The sequence below is a fragment of the Microtus ochrogaster genome, unplaced genomic scaffold (assembly GCF_000317375.1).
Source record: "Microtus ochrogaster isolate Prairie Vole_2 unplaced genomic scaffold, MicOch1.0 UNK1, whole genome shotgun sequence".
NCBI lineage: Eukaryota > Metazoa > Chordata > Mammalia > Rodentia > Cricetidae > Microtus > Microtus ochrogaster.
The window spans coordinates 20,480,920-20,507,177 of NW_004949099.1; the positions used below are offsets into that span (position 1 = coordinate 20,480,920).

The 26,258-nt window shown below is 37.2% G+C and overlaps 1 protein-coding gene across 8 annotated transcripts in view; it reads left to right on the forward strand.

Annotated features, from left to right (window-relative positions):
- The window catches only part of Cntn4 (contactin 4), a 1,000,475-nt gene that overhangs the window by 634,341 nt on the left and 339,876 nt on the right, over positions 1-26,258 (forward strand). For all 8 annotated transcript variants that reach the window (XM_026788153.1, XM_026788152.1, XM_026788157.1 and 5 more), the window contains 2 exons: positions 7,670-7,796; positions 16,097-16,272. In XM_026788153.1, the coding sequence (XP_026643954.1) occupies positions 7,670-7,796; positions 16,097-16,272 (303 nt within the window). The remainder of the gene's footprint in view (positions 1-7,669; positions 7,797-16,096; positions 16,273-26,258) is intronic.

Here is a 26,258-nt window from a genome sequence, read left to right on the forward strand (position 1 = left end):
TCATTATAATATTTTATTCATGTTTGGATGTCCTTCAATTATCACCCATATATTTTTTTGAGTGATTTACATACACTGAGATGTGTTGGCCTCATACATTTTTAGTCACAGTGAATGTCTACAGTCATTGAAAGTGTGAAGGAGTCATAGCCCTGTGTATGCATTTCTGGAATATTTGAGTGGCAATGAAAATACATATCAGACTTTAGGAACAGATCCAGAAAATTAGCTGAATTGCTCGTTTCTTGTCCCAAAGGACATTGTTATTCAATTCAAGGTGTGTCCCTTCTTCCTTCGTCAAGGATCACATAGCATACAAAACAAAAGACACAGCGTGGCAGCCATGCCGGTTTACACAAACTTGCTTTTGGGCATGCATACTGTAACCATCTGCCTGCTTCCAGATGTGACCCAGATATGCCACATCTAAACTGATATTGTTAGTTTTTGATGACTGGTGTTCTATGCTTATAGTCAAACTCTTATGCTCCCCATTAGCTCCCAAGAGTTCAATTCTAAGATAAAATTGTTGACATTTAAGGCTTCTATTACTACTGAAGGCCAGGTGTTTAATAAGACAGTCTTTTTGATGTCCTAAGAAGAATGGCTATCACAGTCTTAAATTCTTGAGCTTGAAGGCATCACTTTGTGACCTGTCATAAGGATTAGGGAATGACACAATCTTCAGGTGCAGCACCTGAGATAAGCACAGCTCTTATCAGCAGATGGGAGTCTGTAGATTTTAGTTTCAACTTAGGAAATCACAGTATTCTGATCCTGGTCTCTTTAGCAGGAAAAGAGTCACTGAGTGTGCAACAGGTGGCAATATATCCAGCAGAAAAGTACACTGCGGTAGTGTCATGCTGGAAAGTGTGTTCTTTATCTCATGGGGTAGCTATAGAATGACCTAGCACACAGAACAGAAATCTGCAGTGTGGCCTCTCATCATAGGAACTTTTAAAATAGTATAAGAATAATTTCAGCTCTATATTCAATTCATAAGTTTAAATATGAGTTTTGGAACTTAGTACACAAGACTCAAAGGGGGTATTTACTAACATGATATTTTGTGACCTCATAAGAAAGTCCTGAGGGGTTCAGGAATGTGCCTTTTAACACACACACTTTAGAAAGGCAACAATGACATAGGATGCCACCAATCACACTTCAGGAAATGAAAGGCTACCTTCATGTTTTAGTTTTTCAGGTTCCTTTCTATGAAATATTCATTTTCAGATTGGAGTTGTTTGTTCATTTGTTTCTCCCATTTTTTTTTGTCTTCACTGCTATCTCTCCTACATTTTTATAATTGCTCCCAGAAGTCCTAATAAACAGAAGACCTGTGTGCAGCCTTTGTGAGGGATTTTCTGTCTTCTTGACACTGCTTTATGTAGTTATCATCGATGGTCATTCTCTAGAATCCAGATTTTCTTCTGTATTTGTTCTGCTGAGCTTGATACCTGGGTTTCTGTCTGGCATCCTTGACTTAGTCATCACTTGGGATTTAGTGTTATTTTGTTCGGCTCAGTCCTGGAAAAGCTCAGGCTAGTTTCATCCAGTACAATCCCCCTGCCCACCTTCATGCTGGAAGCCTGAGTAGTAAGAAAGATGTTTGTCTGGGACAGGATCTTAGGGATAGGAAGACATGGGCATGATAAATTTAGAGATAAAAATAGAGATATCCCCAAAATGCTCATAAATTATTTGATACCTACTTGTGGAGTGGTACTTTGTTACTGGATTTCTTGGGAGGTTATTTTTCAGACAAAAATAAGTTGTTTTTGTTCCAGTAATGGAGCTAGCACATGCTTAGTTTGAAAAATAAGATTGTAATTAAATATCATTGAATAACAAATTCTTCTGTCTCTATGCATCTCTTGGTAGTCTAAAAATTGAGATTATCTCTAATACTATATTTTACTTCTGAAGTGCTTATGGGAGAAACTGTAAGAAGTTGGGTAATAAACATACTGACTTTTCCTTTTCTCAAACAAACAACCCCCTCCAACAAAAAGCCTGACTTCACCTTTTCTCTATAAAAACTATAGTTCAAAATGATTAAAGGATTAACTGGAAAGGGAAATATGAGAACCTTGGCTGAGGGTTTCTAATAATCTTCAGTATTTATGAGCAAAGGAAGAAAGGGGTTAGTGTCTATGCATTTTAGCCCAACTTTTCTCTTAAATAACTCTCTGTTTCTGAGACTGTTTTCTTGTTGTTGCTGTTGCTGTGTCCCTCCCTCCCAAATTTCAAAGGTTTTTATCTATTTGTTGAAGCATTAAAAGAGGATGGATCTTCTCCCATCATTGCACAGAAGTTGTTGACTTAGAAACAAGTCCAGAACTTCTGTAGTGTTGTTGCTAGAGTCCTAGGCCACAGGTCCTACTAAACCAGGCTTTGCCACCTGCTATATAGAGCCAAAGGAGGAGTGTGAGCAGTGAAGAAGCAAGACAAGACTTGCTATTCAGTCTGGCAATACTAGGAAGAAATAAGATCAGCCTCCTAGTCTTCAGGATACTTCTAGACTTTCACATTCGTATAACAGAAGCATAAATAGACTTTGTCATACTTTGGCCCAGTTGGTCATTATCTCAGATCCCTGTCTTTTCTGAGATCCTGCTGGTTCCTGACAGTTTAGTTCTCATCTTGCGATGATTGCTTCTGCTAAGTTCTCATCATGGGATAATTTCTACCATGTAGGGAACAGTTCCATCCTAGCATTATCTGCCACAAGCCTGGCTATTTCTGGAACTTCTTCAGTACTCTTACCTTGTATTTGGTTCTGAAAAAAAAATTGAGAGAGATGAGAATAAATGTATGGCTCATCAATCTTCTAGCTTTTGTTTTTAGATGTTTCAGATGATTAATCTGCTTATGTGAAGAGTTGAATGGGATCAGACCCAGAGTTTAGGGTAAAAAGAAAGATACAAAATGGTGGCAAAGGGGCCCTGGTTTTATCCTGGTTTTCATTACTCAGTAGACATCTACAGGGTCTTATGAGTACTTGGTGATTTTTAGCAGAACGGGCATGTCAACTCCTGACAGCTATTCTTGCAACTTTAGGGAACACTTTTACTGTGACAGAAGTGACTCTTGTGATTTTCCAATCAAAAATAAAAATCTCAGGAAATCCTGCGTTATTGTATCAGCAGCCACATTAAATCACTAAATACGGGGACCCTATCAATGGTCTAAACCAGCAAGACCATTGTCCTTTACCATACTCAGGATTTCCAAGGATATCACAATGTATTACGTCCTTAATCCTCAAGAGAACTGTGATGACATTATGAGTCTTTTATTCTCATACTCCAAAGCAGTCAAGCTCTGGAGTAACTTTTCTCTTTGTGGAAAAACCAGAAATAAAACATCAGTCTTATAAGCTGACACCTTACGACACTGTGTGCATCAAATATAAATAAAACATTTCTATAAGTCTGTTTACTATTGTGGTCTCCCCAAAGCTCCTACTCTTCACCTGCTTGGTGTTACTTTCTCGGAGGTCTCATGTTCACCATCCAGAAGTTATCAATATTCTTGGGAAGAATCCACTTGTACAACTTTAGTCCCGGGCCTTAACAAATCTGTCTGTTTTTCTTTTCTGCTTGCTTTGCCTTTGTTTCATTTAATTTTACTTTGAAATGCTTTGAGTTGTTGCTTTGAGTTAGAATCTCACTATGTGGCCTAGGCTAGCTCAAACTTTATATGACCTATGCTGGACTAGAATTTGTAACCTTCCTGGCTCCAGCTCCCGAGTTCTGAAACAGTAGTCATGTACCACCATGCTCAGCCATTCATTTGCTTTGAGGGGGGGGCTCAGCTGTGTAGCTTTCCATTCTTTGATGCTTCCCTTTTGACAGTGAGTCCAAATGTGCATTAACTTTGCTTCTCTCATTTTATCAAGCAAAGACTGCTGGTTAGATCTTGTGCAAGGAAACATCTGAGAGTGAGTCTAATGTCAGCATTGCCTGAAATTTTGTCCTGGGAGAAATGGAGAGCTAGGAACAGAAAGGTCTTTGGTTTCAGTTCTCAAACTTTAGTGTGCATGCAAATCACCTAGAGTCCAGGAAGGAACACTTCAGTTGCTCTTGCAGAAAACCCTGCTTCAGCTGGCACTTCACAACTGCCTGTAACTCCAGTTCCAAGAGATCTGACACCCTCTCTGGCTCCTTTACCAAGCCAGGCATGTGATATACATATTATCATGCATAGAAACCACACACACACACACATACACACACACACATATATAAACATAAACAAGTCTTAAAAAACAACAAAGAATCACCCAGAGAGTGAAGTTAAATCTAGTTTGTGAAAGCCAGTTTCCTCTGGTCTGACATTTTCCAACACAAATCTGGCATGGTTAAAATACAAGTGCTCTGTAACCTGACTTTGACATCAACTCCACTACCATTTGCTAAAATGTCCCTTTACCTGTTTAGACTAAAATCACTTTCATTCTTCAAGTGACACAGAACAACTTATGTGAAAGATCTAAGGATGAACTTTACCATCCAGGCTATGAAGATGGCAAATACAGCGTTTTTGTGTGCTTTCAAGAGACTTGAGAGTTTCTTTGTGACCAGTGCACTTAAACTGTACTTGGCAATGCTTTCTAAGATCCCCTCTTGTGTCTTTATTTCATGCAAGCTGGCACCCCACAGTTTGTTTGAAATAAAACACCACTTTTGTCCCTTAAACATATTGATAACCAAGGTCTAAAGGTTTAAAAGCTAAGATATCTGCTTCCTACACCTGGGCTGCTAAGGATTATCAAATCTCTCCTGGTACATCCGTGAAATCAAATTGTCCAAGTACTAAAAGCTCTGTATTGCCTTCCATGAGTGTTAAAATATGGTTCCCTTTATGCTAATGTTAATTTCCAAGCAGTGAGCTTAGTTTACTAAGAGAAAGTAAAACTTTAGATGGAATGTGTTATTTATAGCAAATGCAAAGCATCATTATTATCAATTCTTATTACAAAATACACAGAAAAAAATATCCTTTTGTTATTTAAATATGGCTTGGCTACATTGAGGAATAGTACAGATGTTAATCCACAGCTTTCCAGCTGCATCCTGGGTAATCATTATTATGTTTTATTCCTATTTGGAATTACTGGTAATAGACTGTATATTTTTGTGTGAAATTCAAATCAGGGAGCACTGATGAATTGAGATGATTGATATTATATATACACACACATAATTTTGGAATTGGGGACAACAATAGAAATATTTCTCTCTTAGAAAAAATCCAACACACTCTCGGCTGTCTCTGTGATCTTGTTAAAGAATGCTTTTCATCGAAATAGATGTGCCAAACATTTACTAAATTATCTATAGTTGGAATGAGCTGACCCTTGACAAGTAATCTAAATTTGTTTTGAAAATATCTGTGCAATTGTTGAAAATCTGGAGCATAAATGTCTGGTTCTGGAAATATATGGCTTTAATGCATAACCATTTAAAACTTCATGACTGTATGCTTCTATTGTGTGCTTTGTTTTCTTTGATAACTCCTATATTCTTTATTAAATTTATCATTGATGAGATTTTTACATACAGAGTCATGAGGGAGAAAAGTGGAAACAAAATTATATGGTATTGGGGAAATATACATTTTCTATGTAAGCATTTGTGTTTATGAGCAAATACTCATTTTTCCCATTTGTAGTCAGTCTAAAATGATTGACCTAGTCCAGTGTCATTATTTTATAGCAGATGAAGGCATGGTGAGATTGGTGGTCCCAGGGGTCCTAAAGTTAGGAGCTGAACAAGACATTGAATTATAGTTCACAGTCTTCATGAATCTTCATCCTGAATCTTCTCACATCAAAGTCATATGTAGTCCTTATATCTATAGAATAAAATACAATTCTATTCAGTGATCTTGTCCCCTTCTTTTTCTTTATGCCTCAACCTTAACATGAAGCTTTATTTTCTGATGTCTAAGTCAAAAATAAACGACCTTGCAAGACTTCACTAAATCCCCAAACCATCTTGATTTGCATTCCTCTGTACTAATTCTCCTGAAAGAGTTCTGTACGGAATTATCACCCATCAGTAGAAACTGTTTACAAAGGTCTTCCAATTAGAAATTGCACCTCTCTGCACTTCAAGATAGCATGCCTAAAGGTGAAATGGACTCTTGACAGCAGGGTGGTAATCTTTGTCATGTCACCATATAGCCAGTGGTGCTTCTGTCTCACAATTTGTCACATAATGCCAACACAGCCTAATTAAATGTTTTTAAAATTAAAAAAAAAATTATTTCAAGTAGGACATATCCTTGGACAACTGTACTTAATACCACATGGGTATTTCATTTCAAAAATGAAAGTCCTAGTTAAGTTTTCTGTTGCTATGATAAAACACCATGACCAAAAAGCAAGGTGGAGAGGAAAGGCTTACACTTCCAGAAGGAAGTCTAGATAGGAACTCAAACAGGGCAGGATCCTGGAGGCAGGAGCTCATCCAGAGACCATGAAGGGGCGCTGCTAACTGGTTTGTTTCCCTGACTTTTGTAGCCTGCTTTCTTATAGAATCCAGGACCACACAAACCCAGAGATGGTACCATTCACCATGGACTAGGTCCTCTCTCATTGATCATTAACTGAGAAAATACCTTCCCGGTGGATCTCTTGGAGGTATTTCTTCACCTAAGGTGAATTCCTCTCTGATGACTCTAACTTGTGCCAAGTTCCCACACGAAACCAGTCATCATTCTCTTAGGAAACTCATGATTCAAAGAAGGAAAAAGAAAAGATCCAATGCCTTGATAGAAAAATGAGGCATCTTGTAGGAAAACCATCTTTAATAGTATATGATTTAAAAAAAAACCTGGGAGAAAGGATAGAATTTGAACATGTTTTTGAAAAATGAAAATCCTATGGACATAGTTAATGAGATGTCATTTGACCAATATGTGTATTGCATACTCCTCAGACACACTCTATGTGGCTCCTTAGCTTATTCTTTGAGCTTTGTGTCACACATCTAGTCTCTCTTCTTCAATAACAAGATTTGGAAATACGTGGCAGTTTGCTTTTGCCATGTGTTCAACTACATGATCAGTTAGCTTAAAACTGGTCCTTTGCTATATATCAGTTTAGAAATGAGAACTACAGATTTATTTTTTTGTTTGTCTGCATAATAATTTTAAGTAGGCTTCATGTGTGTGTGTTCAATATAGAGCTGTTTCTTATTAACATATTATTTTTTTTAAAAAAAAGTCATTATTGTTTCCAATTATGGCCTTTAATTACAAAGGGGGAAATTGTTAACTTGGTGGCATGACACAGCTCTCCAAAATAATAACCACACAAAACAGATGTAGGAAGCACAAAATATGAACAGAATAAAATACTGGGCTAAGGCAGATGGAAAAATAAGACATAGAAGGAAGACAGGGAGATGCCAGGCAGCTTGTGTCTGGAAGCTGTTTGTGAAATGACCAACATGTGGCAGGGGAGCCCTGTCTTAACTCCACAAATATCGCTCGGACGTTATGCTTCAATGGGAAATTTCTTCTTGAATGTGAGATAGAATCCTGAGCACCTCTGTTTTTCATTTGTTATTTTTTTTCTCATTGTGGTATTGATCCTGGTTGTGGCTCCTGTTAGAAAGGTGGTCTTCAATGTGAAACTTTTCTCTTCTTCTTTCAGATGATTACACCCTGCATGGCCCAGTTTTTGTTCAAGAACCAAGTCATGTAATGTTTCCTTTGGATTCTGAGGAGAAAAAAGTGAAACTCAGTTGTGAAGTTAAAGGGAATCCAAAACCTCACATCAGGTGTGTTGATTTAAGAATGTTTCTCTAGCCCGGCAGGCTGACACATACCTTTAATAGTAGCATTGGAGAGGCAGGACCAGGTGATTCTATGTGAATTCAAGGCCATTCTTCTCATCTACATGATGAGTTTAGGTCACAAAGGGATATATAGTGAGACCCTGGTTGCCCAAAAAATATGTTTTTTTTCAAATGAGCATATAGTTTATATTATTAAAATAAAATTGGCAGCTACTCAAAGATTACTAAAGAGGAAGGAATTTTTAGGCAGACATTGTAAGGTACTCTGAGAAACATGGAGAAAAGATTTGTTTGTGAAAAAATAAAGAGAGAACCAAATTTCTGGCTGTGTTAAGTATTAAATACCCTAAATGATCCACTCTTTGAAAACAGTAACAATTCCTAAGAACATTGATTTAATAAAATACAATTTTGAAAATTGTCAGTAAGCTGGTAGGAAAATAGGAAGTACACGGGTCTAAGAGTAAATGAATTTAGAGCCAACAGTAGTTGTAAGGTTGACAAACATAATCTGAGACTGTTTTATGCAACCTCACCAGGATCAGAGTTTTAAGACAAAGCCTAATCTTCCAGGAGTGTGCAAAAATGTTCCAGGAACTTTTTTTCCAAAATGAGCCAGGGAAATACAATAATTGCACATTTAGGATAGAGGCTAACTAAAGGATCAGCTTGCCTGCTTCTGGAACAATAAAGTGTCAGGACTTTCTTCTTTTAGACCCCGAGTCTCAGTTTTCATATGAAATGGGCTGAGTCTATAAAGAGAATTGGTAAGCTGGACCTCAAGGCATCAGAAAGAGGTGAAGAGATGAAAAAGGGAGAGGAAAGGCCAGAGGCCTGGAGAGAAGAAGAGGGGTTTAGTCAGAGTCAGCCATTTTTAGTTCCAGGATGAAAGGCAGAAAAGAATGAGGCAGAAATAACTATTAAAAGAGTCAGAGTTTCCAACAATAATTAAAATCATCCACTGTAACATTAGGAAGCCTAATGCAAACCCAAGCAGTACAAAACAAAACGAAAACAAACAAACAAAGAAGCAAAAACCTGAAATCTTTCTTCTAGGACAGTGAAACTGCAGAACACTAGATCAAAGAGATGGCCATAAAGAACCATACTTCTAATACAGATATTTTTAATGAGATGTCAATTGACTGGCAATTGGATCCTCAGTGGCACAAAAAAAAAAAAAGAAGAAGAAAAAAAAGTCAGTTTTTTTAGTTTGTGAAAAAAAATAACATCAAACATATGCTATCAGAGAAGGAGGATGTATAGGGGCTATTGTCACAAGACAAAAGGTTAGAAATTCTAGTGACTGTACAGAGAATGGACTCCTTAACTCCCTGTTAGTAGGACAATGAATTAGATGGTTCTTCATAAAACTAAAAATTATCTAGACCGCACTGTTCTAGTTTACTGTACTGTTGCTGTGATAAAGCACCAGACCAAATCCAGGTTAGGGACGGAAGGGTTTGTTTGCCTTACACGTTACTGTCCATCACTGAGGGAAGGCAGAGCAAGAACTCAAGGAGGGAGCTTGGAGGAAGAACCTAAGCAGAGACCACCCAGATATGATTCTTGCTGGCTAGATGCCCACGGTTTGCTTAGCTACCTTTCTGATAAAACCCAGGACCACTTTCCAAAAGATTGTGCTTCTTAAAGCAGGCTGGGTTCTCCCACATCAGTCAGCAATCTTAAAATGCCCCCAAAGAAATATCTACATGTCAATCTGGTGGAGGCAATTCCTCAATTTTTGTCCTCTCTTCAAAACTGACCTTTGTTTGTGTCAAGGTGATGAAAACCAATCTATATATATCTTAGTATATACCCAATGAAAATTAAATCATTCTGCGAAAAAGATGCCTGGGCTCCCATGTTTATTATATCATTAAACACAATGGCCAGAATATGGAATCACCTGGGAAAGGATGAAAATAAAATGTAATTTATACATAATGGAAGATTATTGGCACAAAAAAAAATGAAATCCTGTCCTGTCATTCTTACACTGTGGGTAGTACTACTGGACATTATGATAAGTGAAATAAACCAGAGAGAATGATACTTTATGTTCTTACCCCTATGTAGAAACTAAAGTGTTGATCTTGTAGAAAAACATGGTAGAAGAATAGTTGCCAGACAACATGAAGGGAACAGAGAATAGAGAAAGGTTTGGAAAAATGAACCAAAATACAGAAACTAAGGGTAACTTGTACCTTTCTACACTGAAGTTTGATGAAGACAATTTATTATGTATTTGAAAATAACTAGAAGAAAATTTTAGGAATGAAACTTTGTGGTAGTACACTTGCATAACATGTCCAAGGACCTAGATTGAAACCTGAGTACTTGAGATAAGCAAAATAAGCTATAACTAAATAAATTATTTCTTCCCTTCCTTTCTTCTGATCTGGGAAGCAGTTCATTTGCTAGAGTGGCTATCCAGTATATGAAACCCGTGTTTGCCTCCCAGAAACCTCATAGCCAAGGCATCCTGGTACACAACTGTAAGGCACAATTTAGGAGCTACTTGGGAAAAGGAGACAAAATAGAAAAGTTAAAGATTGTCTTCAAATACCTAAGGAGTTTGAGGTGGGTGCATAAGGCCCTATCTCAAAAATAAATAAATTAATGCAATAAGCGTTTTTAATTAAAAATAATTACAATCAAAATGGGCAAATAAATAAAATCCTAATTTTAACATTCTAAACATGAATGGCAAAGCACACTAATTTGACACTGTATCTTGTATAAATGTCACGTTTTCATATTATTCCCCATAAATATCTGTAAATGGTATGTGTTAATTAAAAATTCCTTTAAAGAATAACAGAATACTCATGTCTGTAGACAGACAAACACTGGATTTTGATTCCTATAAACTCTCACTTAAAGAAATTCTAAAAGCTATCTTCGAGATGGGATAAAAATGATCCCAGAGAGAAGACCTGAGCTATGAAAAGACAGAATTAAACAACGTGATGTGAGAGTAATTCCACATAAAATTGATTGCACTAAACCTGGATAATAAAGAGAATACTTTCTTGTGAAAATCGAAAGAAAGTTAAAATTCATGACACAATGGAAGTACGTTGAAAAGTCTTTCTCTGGACAGTGGATTGCCCATGTGGTTACAGAAAGAAATCAAACTGAATCCCTGCTTCACATTACTCACAGAAATCAATTTCAGGTTAATAAAAGCCCTAAATGGGACATTTTAAAAGAGGAAAGAATACAGGCATGCATATTTATAATTTTGGGAGAGGAAACGACTTTTCTTATGACAGAAGTACAAATCATTTTTTAAAAAGTTTAGCTTCATTAATAGTAAATATTCTGTTCAATGGAACAGACTGAACTAAGAAAAACTATAGGCCACGGATTGGGGATGGTATGTTTAGTAAATTTTTCTCTTGGTAGAGAATTGATATCATGAATAGGCAAAGAATTGCCTAAAATCAAAATATGAAAAACAAGTAATCAGAAAGGTTGTTCAACATGTATCAGGTCTAAGGTACTTTAGCTATTTTTGCAGTTGCTGTGGCAACATACCATGACCGAAGCAACACAGGGGAGCGTTTATTTTGGTTTGCTTCAAGGGTGTGGTCCTTGTGGAAACCAGAGTAGCAGGAGCTTGAAGCAACTGATTAGATTACAGCAAAGACCGAGGGCAATGGATGCTTGTGCTCACCTCACTTCTGGCCTTGGAATGATGTTCACCACAGGGCATTTTCATCTTAGAAAGTGAATGAAGGTCAGAGGGACCTCTTAGTTCTGTTAATATTCATAAGCCTTTAACCCACATAGGCCAGATTAGAATACTCTGAGATGATACATTCAGAACCACCCATGACAAATAATCAATTAAAACATGATAGGAATGAAACTGAAGATTATACATGGATGAAGGTATGGTTCCAATCAAAGTTATTACAGTAGTAAATACTATTCATTTTATTAAATATAAATCTTCATTATTTCATGATCCCTTGCAAAATAACCTTATACAACTTACTTTATCTGTACTCAAATTTAATCCTAATAAAGTTATTACAAGTGTGAATAAAATACATCTATATACCACCCCTCCAGGCTCAGGGAGTATCCGGGAACAGGGTACAGAGAAAACGTAAGAGTTGGGGAATGGAAATGAGTGTTGTTAAGTGCTCCCTTCCTGTCTTGGCATGGATGAGGCACCCATGAAGACACAGTAGCAGTGACTACCAGCTTGCTGAGGGTATTTACAAAAACCCTAATTTAGAGGTAATGGGTAGATGTAGTGAGGACTTCAGAGAAGAGGAGATGATGTGGGTCTCTGAAAAAGACCCCCTGCTCTGCCACATGTATAAAGAAAGGAAGAGCATCCCAGAAGGAAAAGAACAACTAATTAGAATGGGTTGTATAATTGAGTGAGCATACCTTGTATCCTGTGACACAGAGTATTTTTGAAAGTGAAACTGTTAATAGTGACTCTAGAGCATCACCTGTAAACCCTACCATATCCTGACTAAATCCAAATGCATCATCTTCCCGTGTATCATACAGTAAACTCAAGGCTAAGTTAATGATTTCAAAACACACTGCAAGGTAAAAACGATTGCAAGAGGCAAAGTGGCTCAGATACATAAATGATGAGCTAGCGGATCCCACTCTGAGCACACAGCCAAGGGTAAGTTCAGATGTTAGCTATAAATGAAAACAAATTCTGCAGCGGAGTTTGGCAAGTTGCTGCATTGTTTTTCCCCAAACTGTGACCTTTAATTAACATTGCCTTTGTAACATTGTGTTTCTAGATACAGGGGCTGGCCTTGTTATTTAAAACAAGCCATAGAACAGAAACCTATTATGTTTTTAAAGATTGCAGGGGAAAGCTGAGGAGAGCTTTTAATCAAATGCATTAGCCATTCCAGGCAGTGCGCTGGTGCTTGCCTTAATCCCTTCAGCAGTTTCCTTGTGACATAATAGCAGTCTGGACCCAACAGCTCAAAAACTCCCTCTCCTTGAAGGAAAGAGCAAGAGGGTGAATAGAGAGATCAGGTGTTTTCCAACACCTTGCTAGCTGAACTTTCTTCGTCTTGGTGTTGACTTTCAGGGGGTTGGACAAGTAGGGAAATTTCCAAAGTGAGTGCTCCGTGGGGCTCTTCAGCTGCAGGCCTTTCCCTAAGACATCCTAGCTGACCTCTTTTCTTTACATTTAGCCCCTCGACTGAGCCTTTTCTTCTCATTGTTTCTGCCCCTCAGTTCTGAAAGGATTGACCCTGACCCAGGAAATTTAAGAAGTTTTGCCTCATGCCAACTTCTCTTGTATTCAAGTTCCTTAAGGACAGGTGACATTACTTATTTCACCCAGCACCCCTTCTGAGAAGTAGGAAGCTGCCAAGCACCTGGCTAGAGTTGGTTTGCTGTGAAGTTTGTATTCAACTGTGTCTGCAGAGAACCAATTCCAAGTCAGAAAGGGCCTGCCCCTCTCTGAGTGTCAAGTTCAAACACTTAACAGGGAAGGTTTTCCTGCAGTGAATCTGTACAATGAGTTGCTACAGAGTCTGCAGAAATATGCCTTGGGGAGGTTCAAGGTGGCCATGTTTGCCTGTGTACAGCCCTGCTGTCTGAAAAGAATTCAGGCATGCTTCCCCCAAGTATTTCAGAAGTCAGCTTACAAGACACCAATTTGCCTGGCCCCCTGGGAAAATCTATTTACTCCAAATGAGCCTTGCCTCTCCATTACCAATACTTAAAAGATTCCTCAAACACTAAAACTAAATTGTGAGATTTTCGAGAGTGTTTCACTATGCAATGAGATGAGAAATTTCGCAATGCAATCCACATTCAATGCGAATGAGCACTGACTGCATTGCAGTAAAACACCATGTCTGCTTTATAGCATGTCTCATAAAGCACTTTATTTTCTAAATAATCCCTTCCCCATTGCTGTTCGTATGTAAAGACGGGCAATAAAGTAGATGAACGGACTTTGTGCACAGCATTTTGGGTTGAGGTGACGAGTGGAGAGAAACCTACAGAGGTGTCATTACTCCCGCAGCCTGTCCTCTAAAAGGACTCACATGGTCCCATTCCCAAACTCCACACTCTGCTTGCAGCTCACATTATATTGCAATTTCCTCTTTGAGTTCTTAGATTTGTCATATTAAATTGCTCTGCTATCATTTGGAGTGAGAGTTATGGCCAAGACGTGATCAGCTGACTAAAAGCCAATGTGTAAGGCAGGCAGTCAGTTCTAGAGATTCATGTGCAGCCAGTCCTGCCCGGCTGGAACGCGGCTGTTCTCTTTATTGCTTATTACTTTCTTGTCTGTGTCAGGGCACAGAGAGAATTACTGCAGAGCCTAAAAACACTGTCAGTTTCTAATATCCAGCTTCTTATAAGCAAACACATAAAGAGCTAAGAACTATTTGTGCTTCTCGTCGACTTTCCTGGCCCTCCTGTTTCTAGACTTTTATACTTCAAAGACACCGTTGTGAATAAACCCATACCCATGCCTCTGTGCTGGGTGAGACGAGCATGGTTCATGAATTGTGTATATGCTCAAAGCTCAAACACATCCCAGAGAAGCACAATTTTGAGTCTCTTACTTTCAACAAGTGTTTATTGAGCAGTCAGGGGGTTAAGTTCTAGATGGATGAAAGAATGCAAAAGTGGAAAGTGATTTAGGTAAATTGTCTTGTGGCAAAAGCAATCTTTGCATGAAGGAGTAAGAGGACTTCCCCCAGACAGTTGATGAAACATACATTTTGAAGAGAAGTACCGAAAAGAATTTCACTGGAAGATAGGCCCCCTTTTTTTTCTTCTTATGATAGTGTCCCTGTTTAACCCTGACTATTCTGAAGCACACTTTGTAAACCAGGATGGTGTCCAACTCTGCCTGCCTCCACCTCCTGAGTGCCAAATTTAAAAGCAATGGGCAACACCATCAGATGTATCCTCAGAGATGGAGACTTATTTTGGTGCTCTATGTACTGCCTCACGTCTGTAATCCCACCACTTGGTACATGGAAGAAAGAGGATCAGGAATATGGCATTATTTCAATTCCAAGGGAGTTTAAGGCTAGCCTGAGCAGCATGAGACCATGTCTCTGAAACACACACAACACTGATCACACACCACCTGTGCATGTAATTTGAAACTAACAGGCCAACAATTTTATCACTTAAATTTTTGTGCATTATACATTCCTAATCACAATGTCTGGGATATTATCAAGGATTGCACGACAGGTGGGCATGCACACACACACTTCTATTTAGGTAATGGCTCTTGTTATTTTAAGAAAGTAAAATGAATAATTCTCAATCTCTACTCCCTTTATTGATTTGAATCAATTTCCTATGTGCTTCAATCTTTTGTATTTTTTTCAACTCCTGTGAGAGCCTTGGTAATTCACGAGCTATCGAAAAACAGTCATTGAATTATATTAGTTCAAAAGTTTATATGAATCCCCATGAATGCCTGAAAGGTAATTCGACTCAGATAAGCTTTCATTCTTTGGATGTCGTGACTCTGAGAACAAAATTGGAGATTTTCATACCAAAGCTTAGCCACTGAAATATGAGTTCCCAGAAAACTAATTTATTGGGTTTTCTGCTACAGTCAGATGCACAGGTGACCTAAGTAAATGAACAGAAGGACAAGGAAACATTCTTTGCTTTGGTCACTTAATAGCCTGCAATTCACTGGGGCAGTTGATTGACATTTTGAGTGCTGGTGACTAAAGAGATCGTCCAGTTGATCCATGGTCAGGCAGATTTGGTCCCCAAAGCATCTCAGATCAATAGAGTTCCTTCGCTTTGCAACCAGGCACTTCAGTCATGTTAAGAACTGAATCAAATCAGCTCAACTGCAATTTCGGCCACTCTGCTGCTGTCTCTCTGAAAGTGGCATGATCTGTCCTATGTATATACCTATTTAAACAGCGACCGCCAACCAGAAAAAGGATTTTTTATTGATAAGTCATACTTGGAAGAAATTTGTAGAAACCCATGTGGAAAATTTTGTTCCCTGTAAGAAGATAATTATTTGTAGTATTCTGTGTCGTCATGGAACATGTGCTAAAGTTTGATTAATATCATTTACTACAAAGGAGGACTCTCTTTCTCCATGAGTACTAAAGATGTCACCATTGCTGAGTAGGCAGTTTCTAATATTTGTTTTTACAATGCTTCAAAAAGCTCACAGATGATATTTCATGGTCTTTATAGTTTTTATATACTTTAGACAATTCAGAAATATCGATTTATATTACAAGGCTTTATCTACTGGCATTTTTATACTATAGGTGGAAGTTAAACGGAACAGATGTTGACATTGGTATGGATTTCCGCTACAGTGTTGTTGAAGGCAGCTTGTTGATCAATAACCCCAATAAAACCCAAGATGCTGGAACGTACCAGTGCATAGCAACAAACTCGTTTGGAACAATTGTAAGCAGAGAAGCAAAGCTTCAGTTTGCTTGTAAGTAGCAATTATATTCCACCCCAAATGTTTCTTTGAGCTTTTCGACATTGTATGAATACATTTTACAACCAGTACCTTCTGAAAGACCACACGGATTTGAATGTGGCACATGATAGTTTTACCTTTTATTCAAATTTAGAAAATATTTATGTGATTAAAGAACTATGAACATGACAGGGAAGTGGTATGCTTCAAAAGGCTTGAGATAGCTTGGTTATATTATATTTGGTTATATGATGGTATAAACAGACATAATTTACATGTGTTAAAGTTTACACATAATAAATGCATACATGCCACACCTACAAACATTGAACACAGTATCTATGAAAAGGCAATAGAACTACCAGCAACCTAATAGTCAATACTAAGTATTTTAACCATAACCATTGGAATGTAGATATAGTTGGTTGTCATTTTACCAGTAAAGCCTACAATTCTCTGTTTATTTTCAATACAGTACAAAAATATTTTAAAATCCAATAATGAAAAGTAGATGTAAAGTATTATTCACCTTTTATGTTTATATACCGAGTTAGAAAGCTGGAAAATAAATTGCCATGTTTTAACATCAACACTTAATAAAAATCTTTGCCTGTGTGAAGGAAAGTAGAATTTAGAAATAAAGAGTTGAAAATCAAAATCCAGAGGCAGAAGCTGTAAGCACATATTCTGTTGCATATACCTTGAGGATTGCTGTTCAGCTACAATTTTTAAAATTTATGCATTTGCATATGATTATATATTACCTTATATAAAATCTTACCTCATACAGCAATATGTTAATATCAAAGGTTTCATAATTACTAAGTCTGTTGGTGGTAACACTATAGAATATTCTCATTAACAAAAGCTTCTCTGGGAACAGAATATCAAATATACCTATTATAATATTCAGCACTTAATCTTGTATTGCATTTATGGAATTTTTACTAATGGAGAAATGAAATTTTGTAGATAACAGATTCTGGAGCTATCTTGTTTGTAAATTTCTCCCGAGATAGTCTTCAATTTTCTTAGGTAAGCAGAGTAATAGTACGGTAATATATCTGATTAAGGGTCACAGAACCAAAGTGCATTTACCTCTTGATTTAATAATCAATTTTTAGTAATGACAGGTGAATCTCATTAGGCTTATTCGACCAAACAATTATAGAATCGTAGGTTTTCAGCATAGGGAAAAATCAATTCAATGAATTGCAACTCTGGGACTGTGATTTTTCTGTATTTTGTAGCAAACTTTTAACAACAAAGAGAGAAGGATCGATACTATTACCAGTAAATTTACGTTCGAACATTTAAAAAATACATTTCTACCACCCCTCAAGACTATGCTTTTATAAAAATGTAGGCCTCTTTATTAGCAAAAATATTATGAAGATAGGATTTTACGTGTAAGGATAGTTATATTTAAATAGAATAGAACAACTCACCCCAATGAGAGGTTCCTTGTTTCACTTGTTGATGGGATTTCCTGAAGACCAATGTTTGAAAGCTACTTTTTCATCCTGTATCACTAGTGACATAAACATCTGTGAAGCCTTTCTGTCCCAGAGTTGTTGCTGACAATCTTTCATTTCATTTTATATCTTTGGATGTTTTGTCTGCATGTATGTCTGTATACTATGTGCATGCAATACACAAGAGGCTAGAAGAGAGCATTGGATCTGTAGGAACTGGAGTCACAGACAGTCATAAACTGTCATGTAGGTGCTGGGAATGAACCCTGGGTCCACTGGAAGAACAGTCAGTGCTCTTCACTGCTAAGTCATCTCTCCAGCCCCCATTCTGTTCTTATTGTATGAAACCAGTTAGCCCTGAAACTATATTTTGTCCCATAATTTATTTTTCCTTCAAGTCTTTAATGAGGAATTATCTTCATGACAACACACTCTGATGTAAATTCATTTCTCAAGGTATGGCCCTAAAAATAGGTCTACAATTTTTTACATGTGTTGTGACCTTTGCAGAGGACACTGAAGGCCAGTATATCCATGCTGTGAACTTCCAATGCAGCTAATGTGGCTCCAGACTGTTCATTTTCAAAAGTGTCAGTGTCATCACATAACCTTATTGTTAATCTACAGCTTATCCAATTATCTCATGTTGTTACACTAAATTCAGAATATAATATTCCCCTCCATTATATATCCCTTCCCAGGAGTAGTCTTTTGTTCTATCACATTTGAACTTGTTTAAGTATATTTCTTTTCATGGCCCTTTCCAACATGATTGTTTCTCTTCTGACATTATACATCACTTCCTTGCAGGTGGGAATAACTTTCTCCCACTCCAATCCTGTGTGTTTCCTGATATGGAAAATGCTGATGGACAAGTTGATCATTTTTTTCTTTTAGACTACTGAGACAGAATGTCAGAATTGAAGTCAGAGCACTGACTCAAAGCCCCTACATGTTATAGAAGTGTTTAATGTAGGTAACTTTTGTTAGGTTAGTATGGTGATTGATACTTGGACTCTCAGTACTGGGGAAGCCATGGAAGGAGGATAGCTATGATGTTAAGGCCACCTTTTGCTACACAGGAGTTCCAGGCCATTCTAAAATAGAGAATAAAATTTTGTCTTATAAAAAGAAGAAATATGATTGGAGCACAGCTCAGTTGTCAGAGTGCTTGCCAAGCATGTGTGAGGTCCTGGATATGAGTCAACACTACATAAAACTGAATGTGTTTTTATCATTTTATTATGTTTTATCTGAGATATTGATTGCCTTTCTGACTCAGTAGCAGAAAAAATTTATGGCTATGTCTACACTTGTATAATTAGTATGTGTTGGCCATGACATCATGTATGTCATAGAAAACTAAGATGAGGTCAAGTCAAACTCTGACACTAGTGTTCTCCATGCATTCTTGCTCAGCTAGCTGCAAATTTAGCCAATTATTTTATAATTGAACCCCAACTTCTGTTTATCTCTAAAGCACGGGGAATTCCCTTATAAAATCAGGGTGTACTGTCTCTTCAGTATTCTGCTTCAGCTGTTTATCATAAAACAGTAAATAATCTTTTAAAAATGTAAATTATATCATTCCACTTCCTTGCTTTATGCCATCGGCTGTACCTTAAAAAAATACATCACCATGTCTTAATTTAATTTCTCAAAAAATAAGAAACTACTCTTTTGGTACCAGAGTCTTGACACTTTTGTTCTTTTTGCTGATTCCCAATACCCCTTTCTTCCACTCTTTCAATTAGCTGACTTCTTAAACTCTTCCACTCTTAACTTTTGTGTTAACAGCCTGTTGTGGTTTGAACAACGGCCTCCATAGGCTAGTATAGCTGAATGTTTGCCTCCCAGTTTGTTGATTGTTTGCGAAGGATTAGGAGGTACAATACTCTTGGAGGACATATGTCCTAAGAGGTTAGGCTTTGAGGTTTCAAAATCCCATGCCAGGCCGTTTCTCCGCCTCCTGCTTGTAGAACAGGCTTCGCAGCTACCTTACTGCTCTGCGCTAGTGCCATGCCTGCCTACCTGCTGTCGTGCTTCCCACCACAATGGAAAGGATTAACCCTCTGAAACTGTCAGCAATTCCATGCTCATGCATTGCTTTGGTGATGGTGTCTCTTCACAGTAACAATATTATCTATGACCCGGCTTAAGAGATATTTTCCATAGATCCTTTTTTTTTTGTATAACAAGATGCATTTTTTTTACTTTTCTCTGCCTATCTTCCTCTAGGCCTCTACTTCAACATCACAGTTTTTCTGCTCCTTCTACAGGAGTTGATAAAACATTGAAAGACTGATTATTTTCTTGTTTGTTTTTGATTCTTCTGATGCCATCTCCATTCTGAAAGACTTGAAATCATTGCCTCCATCCTGCAATTACGGTTGAATTGTATGAATACAGGTATTTCCCCCTTAGTACTGAGTAGCTCTCTAAAAGTAAGTTGGAAAAGGTGCATTTTTATAAATACACACCTTTTATATTCTGACCATTTTTAGAGTTGAAATTCCTCATTATCAATCTATAGCTTCAAGAAGATTTTTTTCTAGCTTTTTAAATAAATTGAAAGATGTTACTGATGTCAAAAAAAAAAACAGCTCTCACCTCAAAAGGAATAAATGATAATTTATTCTGGAGCCAATCTGACTGACCATGCCAGAAAATATAACTCTAGGTCATGCTTCAACATGGGAGCAGTTTCGTGGAGGTTTTATAGCAATGTAATGAACAAGGTTATGAATCAAGGCAATTTTTAAATACACTAAGTGAAAACATCAAAAAGATTGTAACAAAAAGTCTGGGAAGAGTCTCTTGTAGGCCTAAAATGCTATCTGATGACATTCTTAGCTTTGGGATTGGTGGTAGCTTGTAGTCTATTAAAGTTAATCAATTACACAGCTTTCTATTTATTAGCTGCAGGATGTTAGTCCTTACACAGAAGTGTGAAAGGATTGGCCGTATTGGGGGCTAACTCTAGTCCCAGAGAAGATGATTAGGCTCTCAACCTACACCTTTCCAACATTTCCCCATCACCACAGTTCTAATCAGTCTGGGCAGATGCAACCCCTTTCAAGGAATTCTGATTCACACTGCTATACAAAAAGTACTTTCAATTGGTTGAAGTAAAGCACCATTCTTAATAAATAAAATTTACGTGAGGCATTGATTGTCTTTAAATATATTTAGATTATATTTGTCCTCGAGCATTTGTGTAATTTTTAAAGACTAATGTTACTTTTTGACTACACTTTGCCCTGTACCATATACATGAGCCTAGGTCCTCATCTTCAATCATGTGGATTTTCTGGCTAAAGGGACTTCATATATTTACTAGTTTGTATCCTTATAAAAAGTGAAAGTGAAGATTGGTATAGATGAACTATTCATTTTTATTACACAGTTAATAGTTTCCAGAGTCGAGGAATGTAGAAGGAGCTGCGGGCCCCTTCCTGCCACCTGGCTCCTGGCCACCGGCTAGCTTTACCCAAAATAACAACACACAAATTGCATTCATTTAAACACCACCTGGCCCATTATATCTAAGCTCTTCTGGCTAACTCTCATATCTTGCTTTAACCCATATCTAATAATCTGTGTAACACCATGAGGTGGTGTCTTACAAGGAAGATTCTAGTGTACATCCATCTTGGGCTGGAGCTTCATCGCGTCTGACCCAAAGAGGAGAGGCATGGCCATTGCCTCACTTCCTCCCAGCATTCTGTTCTGTCTACTCCACCCACCTAAGGGCTGGCCTATCAAATTGGCCAAGGCAGTTTCTTTATTAACCAATGAAAGTAACTCCTCCATCAGAGGAAATCCAGCCATCAACTCCTCGTTCTAAGCTCGCTATTATTCTCCTTGAGCCTAACCTAGTTCATGAGAAAGAATCCCTTGATCTTCATGTAATAAATCATATTTTCTTCAGATCACATTTATATACTTTGCTTATCTGTAGAAAAAGTATGTACAGGTAGATTTATTACATCTATTTTAAGGCTTATTAAAATTATCTCATGTCACTTTTGTTAACAGAGCTAGATAATTTCTTCTATTGGCACTTAACCTCTTTAACTTTTATTAATTGACCTAGACAAATTTTCTAGTTCACTAGAGAGGATGCCTCTAAGAATTTATTCTTATTTTGTTTGCTACAGATTGTTTTCCAAGAAGATTTTTTTCTTTAATTAAACAAGTACAGCATAAAGCAGGCTCTTCTTAGTGAGATATGGGCAGTTTCTTGAGCATTCCTTATTGGAATGTAATTTTGAGAGTCTTTTGGGTTTTATTTTTTGATACCTGCTATTGTGGAGGTTATTATCTAACCATCAGCAGTCACCTCCATGGTTGCCACTTACCTACTGTATGCCTTTCTATCCTTCTACTTCACCTGGGGCTACAGAAAGTGATTGACTCATTTGCCCAGTACATGACACTTTGGAAACACTCCGTAATACTTTTGAATTAATTAATTAATTAATTAGTTAATTAATCAATGAGAAATAAATAAGACCTAAATCAGCATACATAAGAATGAGTGAACACTGAGTCCAGGAACTTTCTGCTATTCCTTTGGAGTGCTGTATGCGTGTGTGCAAGTCTTACCACTTAGAGGCTGTGTAAGAGATTATTGGCATCTTAATTCCAGATGTGGACCTGTGCTGGGTAGGAAAACATAACCTGCACCAAAAAAGCCACCTTGTGTGAGATATAGCAAATGTGCCCTCATAGGGGAGTAAACTGAGACTGCCTGGCCCCAGTGGAGCATTTAATAATAGCTTTCCTTTCTAATTTAGTGTGTCTCTCAAACCCTCTGTTCCATCCTCTCCGTCTTCCAGAAGAAAGTCATGTTAACTGTTGTCATTCTTTCGCAGGCAAGTGAATCAGCAGATAAAGTTGAGAGCATTTATTTTCAAAGCATTATTTTTTAAAATATTTATTTATTTATTATGTATACAATATTCTGTCTGTGCGTGTGCCTGAAGGCCAGAAGAGGGCACCAGACCCCATTACAGATGGTTGTGAGCCACCATGTGGTTGCTGGGAATTGAACTCAGGACCTTTGGAAGAGCAGGCAATGCTCTTAACCTCCGAGCCATCTCTCCAGCCCTCAAAGCATTATTTTCATGCATGAGAGACATGTTTCCAGAGCCTGTGTCTGTGTAAAACAGGGTGCTGCATCCTCATCTCGAAGCTTCCATGCTTCTCCACCCAGACAACTGAGACTAGATCTACTCAAGAACTAAGGATGCTGTCATGTTTTCTCTGTAGACATGGATCACAGGGAACCAGGGATGTAGCTCTGTGAATGCTTTCCAAGCATAGGCAGGACTCTGGGTTCCATGCCCAACACTGCCAAAGAGCAAATAAACAAACAAATTCAAATGTACATCTCTACACTTGCAAAATTATCCTTATTGAGAAAATTGAGCCAGGCTAGTTGGTACATGCCTTTAATCCAAACAGTAAGGCAGAGGCAAGTGGTTTTTGAGTTGGAGAACCGCCTGGACTGCATAATATGTTCTATGTCGACGAGGACCACACAAAGAAATTCTGTTTCAGAAAAAAATAAATGAATAAAATAATAGAAAAAATGGGGGAGATACAGGTTTGAGAAGTGGAGATTCTATTTTGGACAGTTGGAATGGAATTTGGCTTAGTGCTCCATTTTATTTGTTTCTCCAATTGGAGTTATAGATCTCTGGCCTTCAGAAGCTCTGCGGGGTAGAAACACTCCTCTCTTAGAGATGCAAAAATCCTCTAAGAGGTCCTAGCCTCAAAAAGTTATGCAATGATTCTCCCTTTTCTCTTTTTTCTTTCCCATATTTCCCTCTTTGTCTTGTCCCTTTGAAATGAAAATAGTAACTGCCATTTTAAATTTTACATGTTTAAATTCTTACATTCTTATCTTAGATAAGAATACAATACATGAAGGCAATTCTTTAGAGTAAGTTTCCTTCTTAGATGCCTAAGACCTTAGACAAGGTATTTCTCCCTACTTCATATGCTTTGCCCATAAGATGGAAGTTAGTTACTCTGTTTCTTTGGCTAAAAGGATAAAGTAACTAATACTTGTAAACTCCTAAGTACTGTTTTAGTATGGCTTAAGGAATATTAGCATTATTTTACTTTTATTATTCTACAATGGATATTATGTTAAACATTTTGGAAGCATTATCCTACTTAAATTCTCAATGTAACCCAGGGATTGGTAGACTTTAAGATCATTTTATAGCTGAAGGACATGAAAATTAGTGAATTGAAATCACCCAGGAAACATGGAAAGGAGTAGATACCAACCTAGGAACCTGAGCACTTGCCAGTAACCCTGGGCCACTTTCAACATTTTCCTAAAGCACTTTGTGTGGAACACAATGATTTGGATGTTTGATAAAATGACTCCTTGACATCTGCAAAAAGGTTTTTCATTGCATTTATAATCTTTGCTATAGTAATCCATAATTTCTGTTTAACATTTTTGTTAAAAATGTTTTTGATAACATTATGGTATTGATTTGCTCTTAACATGAAGATGCATTTTGTTGTATACCATAATTGTACATATATTTATGACTCAAATTTTCATATAATTGGTTTCAGGTTCTATAATGATATTAATTAATAACAATATTTCTGCTTGAAAAGATAATTCAAATATCCAATTTATTTCAAGTAGATTGTAAAACACTACAAATATTGATATTTTATGGCAAACAATGGTGGGTGGGTAAACTGTTATCCCCAAACGGAACATGACATATTACAAGTTTCTTGCTCCCATATCATTCCTCCCCCACAGATGACAAGGATGTAGTTTAAATGTTGATTATGATGAAGAGCTTTCAAGAGAATAACCTAATAGCTTCAAATCCTAGCTCATCAAACTGATAGCTTTATAAATATTGTTTGGGGCCTTCTTCCAGTGAGTTCAGCTGTTTTATAACAGTTCAGATCTGCAGAACAAAAGACCAAAGCTATTCATCATCACAAGTTGTCAGTGACTATAATTCATACATAAGTAGCTGCAAATTGTTCATCATACAATTAACTCCTTTAACAAAATCCAGTTACCTGCCTGGTGCAGGAAGACTGGCATTGTCTTGGCAAGTGCCTATAGTGCTAATATTCTAGTGGAAGCAATAGGTGACGTGTAGACTTATGCTTCTCCCTATTGACATCAAGCTTGAGGTATGAGATGACAGACAAGGTCCAGAGATGACCCTGAGCTTACACAATGGAAAGAGGACAGAAGTGGAAACATAAAGATAAAGGAAGAGAAAAATAGAGGTGATAAGTGGAATAGAGTACAAAAGCCACTCCATTCCGGCATCTTTTAATCTTATATTGCATATGTATCTATCAGGGAGGAGTAACCAAGATTGGGACTGTACTCAGGGGCAGAGCCTTTTCCTACTATGTATTCAATTCCCAGCATCACAAAGGAAAATATAAAAACCACTCGGAGGGTAATTTCAGTAACGGTTGTCACTTGTGCCAGTCATCCTGTTTTTGTACAGGAAAAGTGTCAGATGGAGGGACGGCAGCTGGTGGAAAATCTTTCCCTGTGCCTGCAACAGTCAGCTTTGTCTGAGTTTCTAACGGTGGCACATCACCTACTGTAAGGATGAAGGTGGCTTGCGGTGATAATAATAGAAAAGTATTACATGGAAAATGATGAGGATTTTTGTCAGCCTTGTTTTTGTTCTCTTATCATTTCTTGTATTTGCCATAACTTTCAAATGCCCATTGTTTGAAACATTAAAAAAAAAAATAGCTCTTCATTCACAGCTGAATTGTAGAATAGGCAGTCAGCCAGAACAAGAGACATGAGTTTGAAAGACAGCCGGCTTGGTGACTGGCTTGACTGGATTTTAATTAATAAAGCTGCTGAAATAGGCAAACATGTTTCTGAGCAACAAAATGTTGATAGATATCTGTTTGAATAAATAATTTGTGAATATTTAAGTCAATTAAAACTTAATTGAGGAACATTTGGGTATCAAAACTGAAAACATTTACGGTGTAACTCAGGTCTTCAATGTAAGAATATCTTTTTTTCTTTTTACTTGACTGGTTAGAAGAACTCAATCCAAGACTTGCTGATTTTCTGGAGAAATGTTCTCATAAAAGCAAATAGTTTCTGCCACCAAGTGCAGTAGTTGAGACATTGATGATGACAACTGATGTTGGTTGATAATTCAGTAATGTGAAACTTAAGAGTTTAATGTGCAAACAGACGCTAGTCAATTGTAATCATTAGCTATTAGGTTTATCCCCTTTTAGTATTCTTACAGCTACATTTGGAATCTGTAAGACAAAAATAGTATGTTGTGACTGAAAAAAAAATTGTTACTTACTGATTTTTAAAGTATCAGAGGCATTCTAAGAATATAATACATGAAAAATTATATGTTTGAAACCTATATGAAAATAAGTATATGTAAATTATCAATGTGAATTCCTAAAAGTTTTCCCAGACATGTATTTTTAAAAATGAGTGAAATTCCAATACCAAGCTTT